General features: G+C 46.8%; 1 protein-coding gene across 2 annotated transcripts in view; it reads right to left on the minus strand.

Moving 5' to 3' along the window:
• The window catches only part of DIS3L2 (DIS3 like 3'-5' exoribonuclease 2), a 226,622-nt gene that overhangs the window by 181,024 nt on the left and 25,900 nt on the right, over positions 1-19,698 (minus strand). For both annotated transcript variants that reach the window (XM_079977678.1, XM_079977679.1), the window contains exons 3-5: positions 17,288-17,446; positions 14,783-14,922; positions 7,904-7,957 (exon numbers count right to left, since the gene is read on the minus strand). In XM_079977678.1, the coding sequence (XP_079833804.1) occupies positions 7,904-7,957; positions 14,783-14,922; positions 17,288-17,446 (353 nt within the window). The remainder of the gene's footprint in view (positions 1-7,903; positions 7,958-14,782; positions 14,923-17,287; positions 17,447-19,698) is intronic.

Consider the following 19,698-nt stretch of genomic DNA (forward strand, 5'->3'; position numbering starts at 1 on the left):
GGTCTCCTCTGTTAAATTTCCATTTCAGCCATACCAAAAGTGGGGTGGGGACATAAGAGAACCAAGCCTAAACCACAGCAGTCATTTGAGGAGGCAAAGAAAGTGAGGTGTTGGGAGCAATTTCAAAAGCATGGGAGCAATATCAGAATCACACCTGCAAAGGAGAAGCCAATATATGGCACCTGTCAGAGTAACACAAACTTTAGGGTACGAACTACCAAAGCATCGCCAGCTATGACACCTCCATTATAAAGGAAGGAGATCTTTGGTATATGGATCTGTGCTGGGGGCTACGTAGTAAGCCTCCATGGGGCAGAATGAGACCACCAGTTACCTCACTCAGAGCACTTTGCGCAATGACCCCTATCATTTATATATGCCATATGGCTCATGTATGTTTTCCTAGCTGCCTGTCACATGCACCTGGAAGAAGAATCAACACCTTCATTAGGAGAATTGACTCTAAAAGTTGCATGCTGAAGAGCCAGATGGGCGGGGTATTTTATATTATCATCATCATCATCATCATCATCATCACCATCACAGGATCAAAAGCAGTTTTGCCCCATGTAGACTCTCCCCAGTGAAACACCCAGCACTGTGACCCAGGCAAAGAAGTTTAATTCTTACTTGGTTTTTTTGGGGGGAGAGGGGGAATCCAGCCCATTAGCACATCTGGATCCCTGTCTGAAATTGCTTCCGCTTCACAGAGTTCTGCACATTTCAGTGTGCAATGTCGGGAGTGGGTGACAACACATTAAACCACTCAGAAGCAAAGAAATCTTCCATCTGTTTCCAGAAGAGCATATAGTGATTTGGATACTCTCGGGGAGGGGGGGGGATGTTTACAAGGATGCTTTAATCAAGTTGGTTCTCCCTTTTTATCCTGATGCGCATAATGAAGGCTTTGAGAAACAATGGGATTCATCGGCCTGATTCACAAGTGAAGCTCTCACCGATCTGACTTATTATAAGCCTGCGGTTCCAAAACCCTTAGAAAATCCACGGCCAATTACAAATTGCCTGCCCTCCAAGCACCTTCACTGCTGCCATGGGCTGGGAAGTGCATCGCAATTCCTCAGCCGCCCCCCTCTCTCCCCTCAGCACTCTTTTCCGTTCATCTCCCTGCCCCCCCCCCCGAATTGCACGTTCACCGTCTCCTCACCCTGGCAGTGAAAGTCTGGAGCCGCAATGACCTGATGTCGGATGGCTTTTACATGCAGGGGCATTGCTAAGGAAGTTAAAGGCATGGGGCACAGATGCACGAGGACACAAATATACCTCTGGGGAAATTAAGGAGGCCAAAGGCTGTGGTCTCAACAGCCTGCACTATCCACCCAGCCACCCTGAAAGGAAAGATCTGTGTTTTGCTTTGTTTTAATGGCTTTTCAAAGGAGGGAGGGGCAAGAGATGCAGAGCCCAATCAAGGCTCAGGTCCAATGGGCCACCCCTGGACAATACCCCTCTGCATGTGTGTCCTCTGAGAGTAGCATGAAGCTCTCCAGCCCACCAAGGCCCCTCCGTCTGTCTGATGGGTGGGCAGAAGCAGCATGGAAGGCAGGCAGACCCCAGGGAGGAGAACGAGGACGGGAAAGTTATGCCGAAGGCTTCCACGAAGAGGTGGGTTTTTGAGGGATTTAAAGAGGGAGAGTGGTGGCTTTACACATATGGAGAGGCGCAGTACACAAGTTACTGATGTTCCACAACAATAAAAGCAAGAAGATTCAAATAATGACACTCAGAAGCCTTCCAGATTCTGAAATGAGAAGCAATTCCATCAGTCTTTTGAACCACAGTAAGATGCCACCACTCAAATGACCAAAAACAGGAGTTTATCCATGAGCAAAGCACTATTAGATTCTAGCAGTATGGAGTCTCTTGTTTTTCTAAGGCAAGCTCGGCTGCTGCCTTAATTATCTGCTAATTATTGCTGCCAGCCAACAGAAGCACCACTTTCCCTTGCTGGCAATAAAAATTCTCTTTCCTTAAAATTGGTTCAAGCCACGTAGACTCAGGGGCTTGATTTAGAAAAAGGAAAGAAATTTCACTGTGAAAAAGACACCAGCATGTGAAGAGTGACAAGGCATCAAGGTAAGGAGCAAGTCAATGGACAGCAGCAGAAGACATGCAGGTAGAAAGCTAACAGCTTAAGGTACAGAACGTCACATGTCTGACAGTCTGCCTGCTGGATACAAGTTGTGGGTGTTTGCTTGGTGCAATGAGCTCCTGGCCCTCAGAGAACAGCTTCATCTCCTTGAGGCCAAGGTGGCTGACCTGAAGAAGCTGAGAGGGTAGATGTGGCTCTCAGGGATGCAAGAGTGGGATGCCACCTCCCAGGGTGGCAGGTCCCCCCCCCCCACTGTGGGGTGGGGGGAAACGGAGTGTGGAGAGAGGCTATGGAGAACAGATTTGAAATTCACAGCATGTTGTACACTGAAATAAAATTATATGAAAATGATGTACTGGTGGTATCTGACCATAAAGAAGGCTGATCGCCGAAGAATTGATGCTTTTGAATTATGGTGCTGGAGGAGACTCCTGAGAGTCCCATGGACTGCAAGAAGATCAAACCTCTCCATTCTGAAGGAAGTCAGCCCTGAGTGCTCACTGGAAGGACAGATCCTGAAGCTGAGGCTCCAAGACTTTGGCCACCTCATGAGAAGAGAAGACTCCCTGGAAAAGACCCTGACGTTGGGAAAGATGGAGGGCAAAAGGAGAAGGGGACGACAGAGGACGAGATGGTGGGACATTGTTCTCGAAGCTACAAACATGAGTTTGACCAAAGTGCGGGAGGCAGTGGAAGAAAGGAGTACCTGGCGTGCTCTGGTCCAGGGGGTCACGAAGAGGCGGACACAACTAAACAACAACAACAAAGTTATTCAAAATGTCTAGAACAAGTTCTAATATTTGCTGAAAATATAAAGAAAAGGGGGGTACCTTTTATCATATGTAGTTGTCATGCAAGATAACAAAGTCCTTTTGAGAAGTGATATACAATGAATTGAAAAAAATGTTTAAATAACATTTGTTTAAAAACCAGAAGCATTTCTATTAGGAATTACAGGCTCTGATATCCCAAAAGACCAGAAAAGACTGCTTATGTATGCAACAACAGCTGCAAGGATATTACTAGCCCAAAGATGGAAAGAATCAACAGTTCCGACCAAGGAAGAATGGCAAGCCAAACTGCTGGACTATGCAGAAATGGCAAAACTAACTGGGAGACTCAGGAATCAAGAGATAATGACTTTTTAAAAAGAATAGGGAAAATTTAGAATTTACTTAGGAGACCACTGTAAACAAATAAAAACGTTAGCTGGACTTTAAAAATAACTTGTAAAGAAACGAAAAATATAGATAATTCAGAGAGATGAAAACTGTGGAGAACGTGATGATATGTAGTTTTAGAAAAATTATTTTAAGGACCCATGCAGGGGACAGGGGGAAGTCGCGAGATTCAGAGAATCTCATATATGGATGTGGTAAAAGTTTTTTCTCTTTATTATTTTGAATTTGTTTCTCTCTATATATATATATGAGAGAAGACATAAGCAGAGTTATAGGGCAATTTGCAAGGCTAACTTAGGGGTAGGAATCTATCTTATGGGTTACTGTGCTGGCTGTCAGAATAAAATACAGGTTCACCTAAAAAAAAAGGAAAAGGAAAAGAAAAAGAAAAAGAAAGATGAACTGTGCCTTTTCTCATCAAGATATCGCTGGGGGAAAGGCTGTCTCCTTTGCAGCAAGTGTGCCAGGGGAAGAGCTCTTGCACCACCACCACACCTGCAAGAACTGTGCATTTATTACAAAGGAGTAAATGATTGCCTAGGAAGGCCCACCTTCCATGTGGCTCCAAGGCTGGGATTCTTTGCTGAAGAGGCAGAAGGCCGCTGCCCTGATGTGAAACGGAGGCAATTCCACAGCAAGACAAGCGACCCTCCGTAGCAGCAGCTCAACAGCTGTGCAAAGGCTGCCTCCCATGACAAGATGCAGAAAAATTGCAAAGCTTCTTGGACTAGCGTAATTCCGCCTGGAAGCTGTTCCTCTGACGAGTCCAGATTTTCTCTTTCCCATCCCCCTCTCACCTCAACTCCCCAAGTAATCCCACCACGTCCTTAAAAAATGCTTTACATCATCATTCGGGAGAAGGGCCCTCTTATTTCAGTCATCACCCGCGTGCTGCAGCAACCCCTCCCCTGGCAAAGTTAGCCATGCCAGGAGGTGACGGATGGCAGTTTCTTCAAAAAAAAAAAAAGCCCATCGTTTAGCTCTTTGTCTGTAAGGGAAGAAATAAAAAGTGAGCTCCTCATCTGCCAGCTGCAGTGCCAGAAAGGCCACCCCAGCCAGGAAGACTAGAAATGTCTCTTCATTCTGTTGTTTATCATAAACAGGTTGTTTGCACAAAAGAACGGAGCCTAAGAGGTTAAATCACACGGTCCCCATACACCCCCAAGAGTGCATGGGATTTCGGGAATGGATTCCTCCTCAGCGAAGCCTAAGGCTACACTCCTATGCACACTGAAACACAGCGGGAGCTGCTTCAAGGAAACTCAAATTTCAGTTTTGTTTTTAATATATTTTTATTAAAGATTTATTAGTTTACGAAAAGTATGTGCAATGTCTCTTTTATTCAAGCTGCGTTTTCTACAGATCAGTTTCATTTGCTGTGAGACATTAGTGTTACATTAGGAAGAAAAGGGGGAAAGAGGTGGAGGGGGGAATGGTGGGTGGGGTGGGGTCGGGGGGCAATGCTTCTATTCTACCTAGCATATGTGTGGGGTTTTGTGTCAGCATCAATTAAATTTCAGTTTTGAAAAACATTATTTCATTCTTTGCAGACCTCGTTTTATCCTGGTGCCACTTTAACATATGCCCACTGGACTGCTGATGACTAAAAATTATAAATGAGCATAGGATTGGGTCTTAAGGAGAACAGCTGGCTTTTCTGGAGATGCCAGCTGACACAGCCTTTGACCCCTTGGAAACACCTGCAAGCACTGGGATGCTGCCCACCCTGTGGTAAAAAGCAAAGCAGAGGATCGCAAGGCCTCTGCACATATCCATGCACCTGTGCTATATAAAACTGGATAAATAAGCTCTTAAAACTCTCACAGCTAATGAGCAACAGGAATTATCTACAAGGCTGTTTTGTCTGTTTGAATAATGAATATACAGTCCCCTCAAAATGCAAATAAGTGCCTTTTTATGCACCAGCATAACTGCATATTCAAAACAGCATGCATTTCAATATACTGGATTTACGAATGCCAATTTTTTGCCAAATTATGTTGCAAAAATTAAGGTGTGCATTAGATTTGATGGCCGTTTACATTTGCCAGCAAATACTTTTTTTTTGTTTCAAGGTTCTGAAAACAGAGGTGTGCATTAGATTCAATGGCACATCAGTAAATGTGATACGTCTACCGTCTAGTTCATGCATCCTTGGGCAAGTGACAAGGGAATATGTGAACTAGCGCTAAGAACCCATTCAGATGCCCTCTTCCACGCACATTTTTAAAGGGGGAAGAATGGTGCAATGTGGGCCTCTGCCAAACTGAGCACCTGCATGGGTTGCCCAGCTCACATGCGACGACTTAAGGGTGCTCATGTTATCCCTCCATGAGGCAAACCTTGTTGTGCCCATCTAGAAGTGGGCAGGCTTAACGTTAACTAATCATTCGATCCCCGCATCATCCCAGTCGTGGGCTGACACTATCCTGAAGTTGATGCCTTACAACCTCTCATGAACGACTTTTAGAAATAGGGTTGAGAGGCTAGAATGCAGGACTTCATAGAGCTAGAAGGGACCACAAGAGTCATCTAGCCCAACCCCCTGAAAAGCAGGAATCTTTACATCCAACGTGGGGCTTGAAACCTAAGAGTCTCTTGTTCTACCGACTAAGCTATCCCCCCCCCCCCCCCAGGTACAAAGACCCACTCTGCTATAAAGCTTGCTGTAAACCTCGGGACAGTTGCCATCTCTCAGACAAACCTACCTTGCAGGGCTGTTGTCGGCCGGCCTAAAAGATGTACTCCACACTGAAGTCATTTGAGAAAGGACAGGATTATAAGCAAGCAAAGCAGCCCGAGGTTTGTGGGAGGGGGGAGCGGGGGTTATTCTTTGGTTTCTGTTCCTATTTTTATTGCGTATTTTGTGTTTTTATCTTGTATTTTTATGCTGTGAACTGCAGGCGAAGGGGTGGGCGGTAATACAAAATTAATAAAGAAAGAAAGAAAACAAAAGCAGGCTTATGAGAACATAAGAGCAGCCTGCTGGATGAGGCCAATGGCCTGTCCAGTCCAGCATCCTGTTCTCACAGAGGCCAACTAGATGCCTATGGGAAACCAGCAAGGAGGATTCCAACAGGACAGCAGTCTCTCCCGTCTGGGGTTTCCAGAAACTGCTGTTCAGAAGCATTGCTGACTCTGATTGTAGAGGCAGAGCAAAGCCACCCTGGCCAGTACGACACGATACGATAATCTTTATTGTCTTCGTCCCATACAGAACGAAATTGAAAAAAATCTACATCAGACATTAAAAAACCAGCAAGCCTGCTATCCCAGCCTGGTTAACCCCCTAAAAACTCTGATACCCCATAATTAAATACAATATACTCCCACAGAGACTACTTTACACTGCGTTTAAAACCAAAATCGCATTTGGATAAAAACTGTTTCTCAGGCGAGTAGTCCTAGTCTTTATAACCCTGTACCTTCTTCCAGAGAGCAGAAGCTGAAAAAGATCATTTCCTGGTGCGCACTATCCTGCACTATCTCTGCAGATTTCTTATGGCACCTGGAAGCATAGATTTGATCCAAGGTAGGAAGAGTGCACCCAATTATTCTCTCCGCAGTCTTTACAACCCTGGACAGCATTGTTTTTTCCCGGACCATGCAGCTCCCAAACCACACACACAGATCATAAGTTAATAAACTCTCAACAGTACAATAGTAAAATGCCATCAACAGGTCCTTTGAAAGATTATTTTTCCGGAGGATTCTCAGAAAATATAACCTCATCAGGTCTTTACTGTTTTCTCCCCAGGTTAGGTCATCTCTCAACTCCATTCCCTTGATGGCCCCCTCCTCCTCCACAAATTTGTCTAATCCTCTTTTAAAGCCATCCAACTCAGTGGCCCTCACTGCCTCCTGTGGCAGTGAGTTCCATAGATTAGTTATGCACTACATAAAGAAGTGCTTCCTTTTATGTGTCCTGAATTCTCAACATTCAGCTTCACCGGATGAACAAGTTGGCTCCTACGAGTGTAGCAACGTGCGCACCCCCTGCATTCACAAGGCACCGTACAGCCAAAACCCCGGCGTCCCTAATTTCTCTTAACCAATGGCCCCGCAAAAAAAGAATAAGAAGAAAGTGGAGGCATGCACAGTCCATGATTGAAGGAGGCTTCACAAACCGCACGTGGTTTGGCATTCAGACGCAAGAACGTTAAAATGCAGCATGCACATTACTTTGATATCAAGTTCGCAAATTAGCTCATGCTGCAAACCAGCAGCAGAGAAGCACATGTGTTTAGGGGAGCTTAACTTAAAGTCAGGGGAAAATCTGTAAGCCATCTGTAAGCGTAAGCATAAACCCTTGGGTTTAGAGCTAGCCGGTGGTCTCCAACCTGGGCTCAGCTGGCTTTGCCAAACTCAGAACGAACATCACCTCTAGCACTAAAAGTTCGGATCGTCGTGTACCAGAACACCCATCTCCCCTCCTGCTATACTGGTGTTTGTTTCAGCGAGGTTTGCATAGATCAGAGGCAGGGGAGCAGCAATGCTTCATGGACTGCACCCAAAGGTTTTGCATGCTCTGTGCACGTCTTGGGACTTAATTCCTTGGTGCTCCAGCCGTTCACCTTCTGCACATTCGCTGATTACTGTGCTACACATTACTTACTGGAGATGGAATGAAGGCCTCGTGGTATTTCTTGGGGTTTATTCTCAGGGGTCCCTTTAAAAAAAAAAGACAAAAGAACAGAAATTAGATCAGGGGAGAAATGAGTTGTTTTAATGCAGGGGTCAGCAAGGTTTATCTTGCCTGGGCCGGATCATTGCCGCGGAGATCCCTCCGTGGGCCGGATAGTGCGCGCCTGTGATTTCTGGCGTCTGTACATGTGCAGACACGATTTCCGGCACTGCGGAAGCGAGTCTCTGTGCCGCGTTGCGCCGGTTTAGCGCAGCACGTGAGCGGGCAACTCGGTTCAGGGGTGGCTCGTGGGCCAGTCAAACAACATCCGCAGGCCACTTAGGTTGCTGACCCCTGTTTTAATGCAATACCAATAAGATTACCACAGCCAATTTGCTGCTTTTTGCTTATTGTGATGATGCCACCGTAACCCTCCCTTCCATGTTATAGTCCTAGAAAAAGACTGAATAATAATCACACTGATGTCAGCAACAAGGGCTTTCATCAGAAATAAGACCAGCAAGGAGTGGGGAAAGGTGATGGGCAGGGGAATTCCAGCCATGCAAAACAGGCAGGTGCTTCAATGGAGCCACTCCTATCTATCCTCCAGCCAGACAAGCAAAAGGCGCCATCAGAGTTCAAGGACATGTTAGAATCATAGAATCATAGAGTTGGAAGAGACCACAAGGGCCATCGAGTCCAACCCCCTGCCAAACAGGAAACACCATCAGAGCACTCCTGACATATGGTTGTCAAGCCTCTGATTAAAGACCTCCAAAGAAGGAGACTCCACCACACTCCTTGGCAGCAAATTCCACTGTCAAACAGCTCTTACTGTCAGGAAGTTCTTCCTAATGTTTAGGTGGAATCTTCTTTCTTGTAGTTTGGAGCCATTGCTCCGTGTCCGCTTCTCTGGAGCAGCAGAAAACAACCTTTCTCCCTCCTCTATGTGACATCCTTTTATATATTTGAAGATGGCTATCATATCACCCCTTAACCTCCTCTTCTCCAGGCTAAACATGCCCAGCTCCCTTAGCCGTTCCTCATAAGGCATCGTTTCCAGGCCTTTGACCATTTTGGTTGCCCTCCTCTGGACACGTTCCAGTTTGTCCGTGTCCGTGTTGTAGCTCGGGAGGGAAGGATTTGGGGAGGCCACAGTGGAGATCCTGGAAGTGTCCCAGCCAGGGAAGAGGGACATGGAATAGGGAAGTTACAGGGGCATGGGTGGCTGGATTCAACCTGCAGGTCAGAGGTGCCCCATGCAGGGTCCGGACATTCTGGCAGCAAAGAATGCAAACAGCATGGTTTCAGTGGAGCTGGGTGTAAGCAGAGATGGAGACTTGCTCCTGGCAGCATCAGCAGCCCTCAAGTGGCTTCACTGGAAGAGAGTCAGGAGGAGCTCCAGAGGAGCCAGCGCTACAGCCACATCAAGGCCGTAAAAAGCCAGTCAAGCCCCTGCCAAAATGTGAATCGTTTGCTCCCCAGAAAGTCAAAGGACTGGGCCCTGCCACTAACCATGCATCTTTCACGGTGGCCTGAAGTGAGGGCCAAACCTGGCCACAGGAAGGGCATTTCTGTCCAAGGTTCAGAGCTTGAAGTAAGGAAAAGGATGTTCTGACCTCTGGCCCCAGCTACACTAGTGCTGCGCAACTCTGACCTGCAGGCCTAACTAGGCTCACCAGGCATCTCCATTTGGTCTGCAAGGCTGTGTCAGCCAAGCCATGCCTTTGTGTAATGGCTTGATTCCAAACTGGGGGGCAGAGGGATGGGTCACCTATCAAACTTGGCCTGCAGCAGGTGGCCAGATCTAGCTCCCCACCCCCAATCTAGAGGACCAAGGGCCACCAGGAATCTGCACCAACCTCAGCCATTAGCCAGAGGAGGGGCAGCAGAGATCTTGCTTCCACCTCCTCTGCCAGAATGCGCCCGGCATCGACCGCCAACCGTCCTGAGGCTGCAGAAGCAAAGGAAGGGCACCAGCCAGGGGAACAGGGATTACTGGGTTGTATTGTTTTTGTGAGCTGCCATGGAGATCAAGAGGCAGGGCATCAATCTTTTTAAACAAGTACAATCCACAGCCAGAAGCAGGTACATAAAATACCCAGCTGTCATGAGCATTAGCAACCTCCTGGCTTGTATGAATCATTTTTTCTAATAACGGCCAGCACTGAATGTGCCTTTTTCATGTCCGTCGTGAATCAAGCAACCTCGAAACTAGACTTCAGAGAGGCATGGGGCTGTGTCTTGGTTTTTGCCCTACACCTGCCTTCACCAATCTGCTGGAAGTTTCAAAAGTTGCTGGAAGGGGAGGGAGACGGCTCTTGAGCTTGAATCCTCCTTGCCAGTTTCCCACTGGGGCATCTAGTTGGCCACTGCGGAAGCAGGATGCTGGACTAGATGGGCCACTGGCCTGACCCAGGAGGGCATTTCTTATGTTCAGATGTTATGGACTGCAACTCCCATCATTCCTGACCACTGTCCATGATGGCTGAATGGGAGTTGTAGTCCAGCACCTGGAACCCTCCCCGCACCCGCTTCAGCCTCCCCACTGATCACAGAATCATAGATCATAGAATCACAGAGTCAAAAAGGACCCTGAGGATCATCTAGTCCAGGCATCCCCAAATCCGGCCCTCCAGCTGTTTTGGGACTACAATTCCCATCATCCCTGACCACTGGTCCTGTTAGCCAGGGATGATGGGAGTTGTAGTCCCAAAACAGCTGGAGGGCTGAGTTTGGGGGGGAGGGCCTGATCTAGTCTGATCCCCTGCGGTGCAGAAATATGCAGCTGTCCTATACGGGGATCAAACCTGCAACCCCGCTGTTATCAGCGCCATGCTCTAACAACCAGGAAACAAGCTTGTTTTTCTCCTGCTCCGGAGGGTAGGACTCAAACCAATGGCTTCCAGTTACAAGGAAGAAGATTCCGACTCAACATACAGAAAAAAAAACTATCTGACAGCAAGAGCTGCTTGACAGTGGAACTGTCTCCCTCGGGAAGTTATGGACCCTCCTTCCTTGGAGGTTTCTAAGCAGAGGTTGGATGGCCACCTGTCATGGGTCCTTTAGCGTTAGATTCCCGCATTGCAGGGAGATTGGATTAGACCCTTCTAATTCTATGATTCTATGATTTAAACTGAACTATCCAGGATGATCTTTATGGCTGAGTAAGGATTTTGTCTCAGCAGTTCAAATGCTTTTATTTTAATAAATAAATGCCCATCTTTCTTGTCCAGAGGTGGTAGCTACTGCAAGCATCTTAGATTGGTATGTATCCACTAAACTACAAAACTATTTGGTATGTACAGTGGTACCTCAGGTTAAGTACTTAATTCATTCTGGAGGTCTGTTCTTAACCTAAAGCACCACTTTAGCTAATGGGGCCTCCTGCTGCTGCCGCGCCGCTGGAGCACGATTTCTGTTCTTATCCTGAAACAAAGTTCTTAACCTGAAGCACTATTTCTGGGTTAGCGGAGTCTGTAACCTAAAGCGTATGTAACCCGAGGTACCACTATATCTGCAAAACTATAGGACTTTTCTTGCATTCAAGCTGAAATCAAGGAGTTGAAAGTGAAGCGAGCATTTCAAGTTATGATTTATATGAATCTATAATGAAATAAAACGAGTGGAATCCCAACCCTCTGGAGAAAACCTGGGGAGGGTATGGGGCGCATGTCAGGGGGTGTCCCACTAAACAACCAGAATCCTTTTGCTAACATTAGCAGAATAGCACCTAATCTCTCATCTTCCCTGGATTCGATCATACTCATTGCTTTACTTGAGGAACCTTATTTTATTATGGGTAATTTTTAGAAGTAAACTCATAAAGCATTCTGGAAAACATAGCAAGTGCCTTCAGTTAAAAACGGCATCTAAGTTTACATAAAGCATTCGTGTCAGCATTTGAAATTGCAGCCAAACTTTAATCAGAGGCATTTAAGTAGGCTTTAAAGTGGAAGTTCATAATTATTCCATTTGTGATTGATAACAATCATGGAACAAAAACGTTTTATCCCCCCATATAAATTCACTGTAATGGGTTGGAGGAGGGTGGCATTTTGGTAGGACTTGGAATGTGGGTGACCATACACGAAAAACATGCTGATTTATTGGGGGGGGGGGAAGCAGCCAGTTCTGAGATTTTTTTCATTCACACAAGGGACCCACCACTTGAAAAAGGACACATTACTCATCCTCCAGACTATACTTCTATAGAATAGATGCTTTGTTTTGCTAAAAGTCACTTAGCAGGCACATTCCAAACCATTTGAGGAACAAAGATATTGCGCTGTAGCCTGGCACTAGACCCTTTTGGACATTAACGTTCTTTGCTCACATGTGGAAAAGAGAGCGGGAGCTTTGAGTCATGTATGCAAGGAACTGTGCTGCAACAGTAAGCGTGCGTGCGCACACACACACAGAGAGAGAGAGAGAGAGATTTTAATGCTAAGAGCACAAAGCGTTGGAAATTCCTGCTGGAACTAGCAGCAGTAGCATAAGAATGCATATGTGCCATTCTGTTTCATTCCAATGAATGGACTTGAGCCCCTGCCCCAAGGGAGTAATGTAAGGTGAGCAGCCAGCCTGTGGCCACCCCACCAGAATGCCCTCTGAATACCAGGAGGTGGGGGTCACAAATGGGGAGAGTTTTTGTTGCTCTCGGGTCCTGTTGCAGGCTTCCCTGAGGCACCTTGTTGACCAAGCTGAGAACAGCATGCTGGACGATGGGCCTGATCCAAGATGGCTCTGCTCACGTTCTCAACCAAGGAAGCCTCCTGACACCAACAGTCCAGGAGAGATTACGTGTGACTCCCAGGCACTTCTGAATCAAGCTGCTCAGAGGCCTGTTCTTGCTGGCTACAGGCCCCCTTTGCACACTTTAACTGTGCAGGAACCAGATCTGGCAGAGGCTCGTGCAAGAGAGGTTCCGAGCGAACTACCCACCAGAGATAACCAGCATCCTTGGACAGAGAGAGAACATCTGAAAGGAACTCTTCTTTCAACCCATCATTCAATTCTAGTTCTTGATATGTAAGAAGCTTGCAGGGAGCATACCTTATGTAAACCCCCATCACCAAAGGCCAACAATTCCAAGACTGCCATACAGTGGAGTCGTAGGGGGGCCACCAGGACAGCTGCCTCAGGTGCAAAATTGTTAGGGGCACATAATTTCAATTATCGGTGCTGCTTCAGCACAGCTACTTGCTTCCATCACTGGGCTCAGTTGAAAACGGCTTCTCCTTGTGAACCAGGAAGCAACCTCTCCAGACAACAGAGCAACTCTTATTTTATTTTCTCTGTGGCTGCGATCTCCCAGGTGACGCAGACATCCTTAGGCAGTTGAATGTGCATGCGTACTCCGTCCCGTTTCCCTTCCACCCCCTCCATGCGGCCCCGGGCACTGGCAACCCAAGCTATGCCACTGCAGCCGTATGACTGCAGCCCATCTGCGCAGCAATAGCAGGCATTGCATACGTGGCAGGCGCATACCTAACATGGCCCACCATGTGTGTCACCACCCAAATGTCAACAAACCAAAATAGACAGTCAGCCTCGCAACACACACATATGCACCTCACTTTTTCCTCCGGTGCTTTTCTTCTGGAAAAAGGAAGGAACTCCCCACGTTCCTCCTCGAAAGCAGATGGGCCTTATTATCTGTGCCTATGAAAATCCTATTTACAATGTTGTGCATTTCACGCTGTGATATCATATCTGGAACCAGCCGCTCTCCCCATCTGCAAAGAACAACTGTTCTCACATGTGTGTCAGGGGCCAAGGCTCTGGCTGCAGAATCTCATGATGTCATCCTTAACCCACATTACTTTGCAATCACTCACAAACAATAGCTGCTATATTTATCGGTGGAGATTTTTGCGTTTTCCTCCCCCAATTGTGCAGGAAGAGGCAGGCATTCAAGAGGGGGAAATGCACTGAACTAATGCTCTTTTGACTCTTCAGAACAGGTTACCTCCACACCTGCCAGAGGGTGTCAGTACTCTCAAGACTGTAGGGCCTCAGTCGCAATATCCTGACTTTCTCCTTCAAAAACCATGACCATGACCACAGAGCTGGACAGGATCCACTAGGTCATTTAAGCCAACCCCCTGAGAGTGGATAATCTACGCCTCAAACATCCTCTGACAGATGCCTCTTTGGGAAAATCTCAGAGGAAGGAGATCCCAAGCCTCCTCAATAGCTCTGTATTCTGCTGCTGATCTGCTCTTACTAGCTAGACCAGGAACGGTGAACTTAGAGGAGCTGGAAGGCTAATTTATTCCACCAGCAATATCAACCCTGCATGAATTCACCACCACTTCTGCTCTGATTAACCCCATCTCAGCCTCTCATCTTTCATACCCGGCTTCCTGTTTAGACAGAAGAAAGGGGAGCACACAGCACTGGTTCCTAGCCTTGAAAATGGCTTAAGAAGTTATGTGGAGTCTGGGAAAGGGGTGACGCAGTAGGGACTCAAGGAGGGCCTAACGTTTGAAGCCCACTAACTTGGGAGATTTATGTTCAAGGTTAGGCAAGAGCATCGCACCTTCCTACACTATAAAACCATTTGTTCCCTGTCCTCAGTGAAGAGGCAGAGAGAAAGAGAAGGAAAAGGTTTCCCCTCTTCTGCCTGAAATGGTTTTAAATACCGAAAAGCTACTCTCCAATCTGTTCCGCTGATTAACATGCCCATCTACCAATTCAGCCCATTGATGCCTGCAGTCCTACCTGAGAGCTACACAGGTAAACAAGCACTGGGGGGGGGACGGGACGGACGGACACAGAAGGACTGCCTCCATCGTAGCATCCCCAAAAGCAAATCCACAGCAACAACAGCTTGCTGCTTTTGCAGTCGTTCCAAGTTCCAAGTACCTGGATAAGTGTTTTCCTTTTCAGTCCTGCTGAGACATCCTCCCTTGACATGTAGGCTTCAAATACTTTCTTCCTCCCCCGAGTTGGCTTGCTCCGATTCTTTCTGTCGCCAGGGGCCAAGCAGGTGGTGTAGGGACCGCCTGGGGGGGGGGAAAAGGCAGAATCACTGCCTCGCCATATATAACAAAGCTGTTTGTTTTTACAGAGACCAATGGCTCAGTTCAGACATGCAAAAACCATGGCTAAGGAAGCTTAATTTTCCAGCAACCCAGAATGATCATTTAAGGGAGCCCTTTCTTCACACTTGCCGCCCACCCTTTGCACCAGCCACCAAACAAGCTGGGAAGCCTTCAATTAACAGTTTACCTGTCCAAAGAAAACAGGAAATGGTTGTTCCCTGGCTAGTTCCCTAGTTCACCCAAAGGGTGGATCTCGGCGTTGTCATGGAAAACTCAGAGAGGATGCTGGCCTGGTGCACGGCTATTGTGAAGAAGCTAAATTCCATGCTCAAGATCACTAGGAAAGTGGTTGAAAATAAAACGGCCAGTATCATAAATGCTCTTTTAAGAACCTAGGGTGCTTCTGCACTGTGTCCAGTTTGGGTTGCCTTGACTCAAAAAGGACATTGTAGCACTGAGGAAGGTTCAAAAAGGCCAACCAAAATGACCAAGTGGTTGGAGCATCTCCCTTATAAGTAAAGGTTGTGGTATTTGGCGGGAGGGTAATGAGTAAGCAGGGGCATGACAGAAAGTTCTTGATGCTGCGGAGAAACTGACCAGAAAAAAGTTGTATTTCCTCTTTTGTGATATCAGAATCCTGGGTCATACGGTAAAACATCCAGCAGAAGGTCAGGGACTGACAAATGGGAGAACTTCTCCACATTTAAGGCATAGTTAAAACCAGTGCTTTTTTTTCTGGGGGGGGGGGGGACGCAGGGGGACACATACCCCTTAACATTTTATGAATCTAACGGGAGAAGAAACGAAAAAAAATTAAAAAATTAGTTTCTTCTCTAGCACGGTGAACCGTCAGTTCCGTTGCTACCCCCAATGGCGGCCCCATTTCCTGTCACAGTGTTTCCTGAGTCTCAGATGGAAGCGAGCGTTTAATGTGTGAAGTAAGAGCTGAATGTAGGAGGGAAGATGTTAGTGCATACAACCTCATGCCAATGTGGAAGTTACTGTCAGCTGTGTAATATGAGGTAATGTACGTTCTTTGTACTTTTGTCATTTACTATATTTACTTTCCCCGATCTGAACTATAAAATGGTGGTTTTCTTGATTCAAAATGAGAGTACCCCTAAACATTTTTTTTTTTTGGGGGGGGGGGGAGCACCGGTTAAAACTATGGTATTCTTTACCACAAGTTGGGACAACAGGTGGTTTTCTGAAGAGATCAAACAACTTCATGGAGGATCAAGGTTATCAATGGCTGCTGGTCATGACATCAATATGTTTACTCCAAAATCCAAGGCAGCATAATTAAGGAATGTTAGAAAGATGTTGGAATAGAATTATCTGGTTTTAGCAGGAAAGATATAAAGGATTAAGTAAAAGTAATTTGGTGAAAGAAGAGAATGTAAAATCACAATATATTAAGATAAACTATTAAGATAAAAACAAAGCTGGAAAGGATTTGCTGAAACATCTAACTGAATTAGAATACAAAAATGGGGGGTGTGAGGAGGTCAAGGAAGTAAGTGAATGAAAGCAAGTGATGTAAAGGTTTGATCTGGGGTTTTTTTCCAATTGTTTGTATTTTTATTTTTTTATTTTTTCTCTCTGTAATCTTTAAAATTTGAATAAATATAATTTTTTTAAAAAAAAATCCAAGGCAGCATGCTCTGAGGGCAGAACTTCCAAGGCCACTCTAGGAAAGAGGATTCTGGACTTGATGGGCCTTTGAGCAGCAGGGCTGAGTGCACAGAAAGGAGTTTGCTCATATCAGGGCTGATTAAGCTGAGATATAATGACCGTGTTTGATCAAACGATGGTTAACTCCTTGATATTTACTCCTTGCTGTTTGTCTCTATTCCATAATTGCGCCAAATGATTAAAAAAAAAAACCAAACCGCAGGTTTACCGTACTTTGCAACAGTCGGTAACCTGGACATTTTAGCAAGAGGGAAAGGAAGTATGGGGAGACATGGAAATCAAAAGGGAAGAGGAGAAGAGAAGGGGCTCTGCAGGACAGGTGTTCTGCTTCCTCTACAACCTTGAGCACCAAAAATTTGTTGGCTGCCTGAAGAGAATAAAGGACCCGAGGTTTTCATGAGGTCTGGTTCTGGATTCCTACAGATGCACAGTGACTTGTAAAGCTGATCTGAGACACCTGAATTAGAATTCAGAATCACAACATCAGGGTTTGAAAGAGCACACAGCCGATCAGCCAAGGCGATTCCCATTTCTGAACAGACTTCCATGCAGCTTATCTTTTATGGGCATCGAGAGCATGCAGAAAGAAAGAAAGCTTCGCTTTTCAACTGCGGAACCTCCCCATTCATACCTCTGGGGGTCCCCAGCTGCCGCTGGCCCATTCTGCAGTCATTGTTGCTCATGGTGTCTGTATGTGATTCAGAGAGCTGCCGCCGCCTCTCCACATTTGGGGGGGCTCTGGCCGATTCAGAGTGGTTTCTGGTCCTCGCCAAGCCTTGCTTGTGTGCACCTGGAAGAATCAAAGCACAAGGGTGGTATATAGGCAAAAGTGTGTCAGAGCAAGGCCTCTCGCTGGCTATAATCCTGCCCCCCCTCCTCATTAGAGCCTCTCACTGTATCAATCAATCAATCAGTTTATTACACTCATAGACCAGCAGTCAGAGACTAGAATATTAAGTGGATAAAAAAACCTGATAATTAAAACAGATAACTGTATTGGTTTTACGATGCTCCCAAGAAAACTAATGATGGCCACCAACTTGAAATGGCTTTGAAAAAGGATGAGACAATTTTATGGAGGATAAGGCTATCAAGGGCGACTAACCACAATGGCCGTGTTGTCCCTGCCCTTTTGGAAGCAACATGACCCCAAATACTAAAAGGTAAAGGTACCCCTGCCCGTACGGGCCAGTCTTGACAGACTCTGGGGTTGTGCGCCCATCTCACTTAAGAGGCCAGGGGCCAGCGCTGTCCGGAGACACTTCCGGGTCACGTGGCCAGCGTGACATCGCTGCTCTGGCGAGCCAGAGCCGCACACGGAAACGCCGTTTACCTTCCCGCTGGTAAGCGGTCCCTATTTATCTACTTGCACCCGGAGGTGCTTTCGAACTGCTAGGTTGGCAGGCGCTGGGACCGAGCAGCGGGAGCGCACCCCGCCGCAGGGATTCGAACCGCCGACCTTTCGATCGGCAAGCCCTAGGCGCTGAGGCTTTAACCCACAGCGCCACCTGCGTCCTAGTTCCTGGGAATTGCTGGTGGGAAAGGGCTCTTGTGCTCGGATCCTGCTTGTGGGCATTCCCTTGAGGCCTCTGTTTGGCCACTGCGAGAACAGGATGCTGGGCTAAATGGATCTTTGGCCTGATTATCCAAGCGGACTGCTCAGTCATTTAGAGCGTGGTGCTGATAACGCCAAAGTTGCAGGTTCGGTCCACGTATGGGACAGCTGCATATTCCTGCAGTGCATGGGGTTGGAATAGATGACCCTCGGGGCTCCTTCCAACTCTACAATCTATGAACTTAAGCTGAGTTTTGCACCTTTAATATTTATTTATTTATTTATTTATTTATTTATTTATTTATTTCCCTCCCTTCCCAGTTCAAAAACTGGGCTCAGGGCGGCTAACAACAAATTTAAAACACTTAATGATAAAAGCAGCATAAAATACGGTATAAAAACATGAATAACAATAAAAATCAAAAATCAATTAGATAATCCCCAGGGCTAGCTGGCTGAATTGGTCCTACTTGGGCCAGCGAGGAGCCCAGGGGAGAATAAGCTGTGGGGGTCTCAGAGCGGGTGATCTTCATAAAAGGGGAGAGGGAGGGAAGAGAAGGGAAGGGAAATAAAAGATCAGGCTGAATTCAAATGAAATGCCAGGTGGAATAGCTCTGTCTTACAGGCCCTGCGGAAGGAGGTTAAATCCTGAAGGGCCCTAGTCTCATGGGACAGAGCGTTCCTTTGCACTTGCGGGGGGGGGGGGCAATCATCAAATTTCACAGCAAAGCCTGGCTCCTTTACTATTCATCTATTTTGCACAGATGTCACACACCAAACACCACCACCAGAGTCAGCACTTTAACACATTGCTGTACTATTGAGACGTCGATTCCTGTCTTCATACATCCCCCACCACCAGTGCCGCCTGAAGCAGATTAAACTTCCTCTTGCAGCACAGCAGTGCCAACCCACCACTCATCCACTTCCATGTGTGTCAAAAATGATGGGGGGAAATCTCTCTTGGAAAGGAGGAAAGGAGTACACATGCGGAATCTGTGTGCCTGTGGGCGCTCACAGGAGGGGTGGCTGAACCTCTTTGCCCTGGCCCTGCTGTGCCAGTCCTGTTAAGCAGGGATGCCACGGGTTCAGCCTGGGGTATTTGGCATGCAAGGCACACGCTCTGCGCCAGAGCGACAGCTCCTCTACTGCACTGCACCTTGAGAAAGGAAGGCAACCCAAAGGACAGAAGGCCAGTCTCGGGTTCCTAGAAAACCTTTCACCCAGCACACAGCTTCAGTCGTGAGAGACAGCAAGCCAACTGAAGTCAGAGAAAAGAAAGGAGGAGAGAGAGAGGTTCTCTGCCCATATACAATCTTGCAAACTCAAGCGCTGGGCGTTTTCGCCTGCAGATGAACTCTCAGCTTTGTTTACATTGCAGTTATTTATGTCTTTAACCCAGATCTCCCAGGGCGAGAGGAACCAGGCGAGGGCATCGTTAAAGGCTTGTACGGTTCCCAGGTGACTCCCAACCAAGCAGAGCAATG

This window comes from Podarcis cretensis (assembly GCF_951804945.1).
Source record: "Podarcis cretensis genome assembly, chromosome: 5".
Classification (NCBI taxonomy): Eukaryota; Metazoa; Chordata; class Lepidosauria; order Squamata; family Lacertidae; genus Podarcis; species Podarcis cretensis.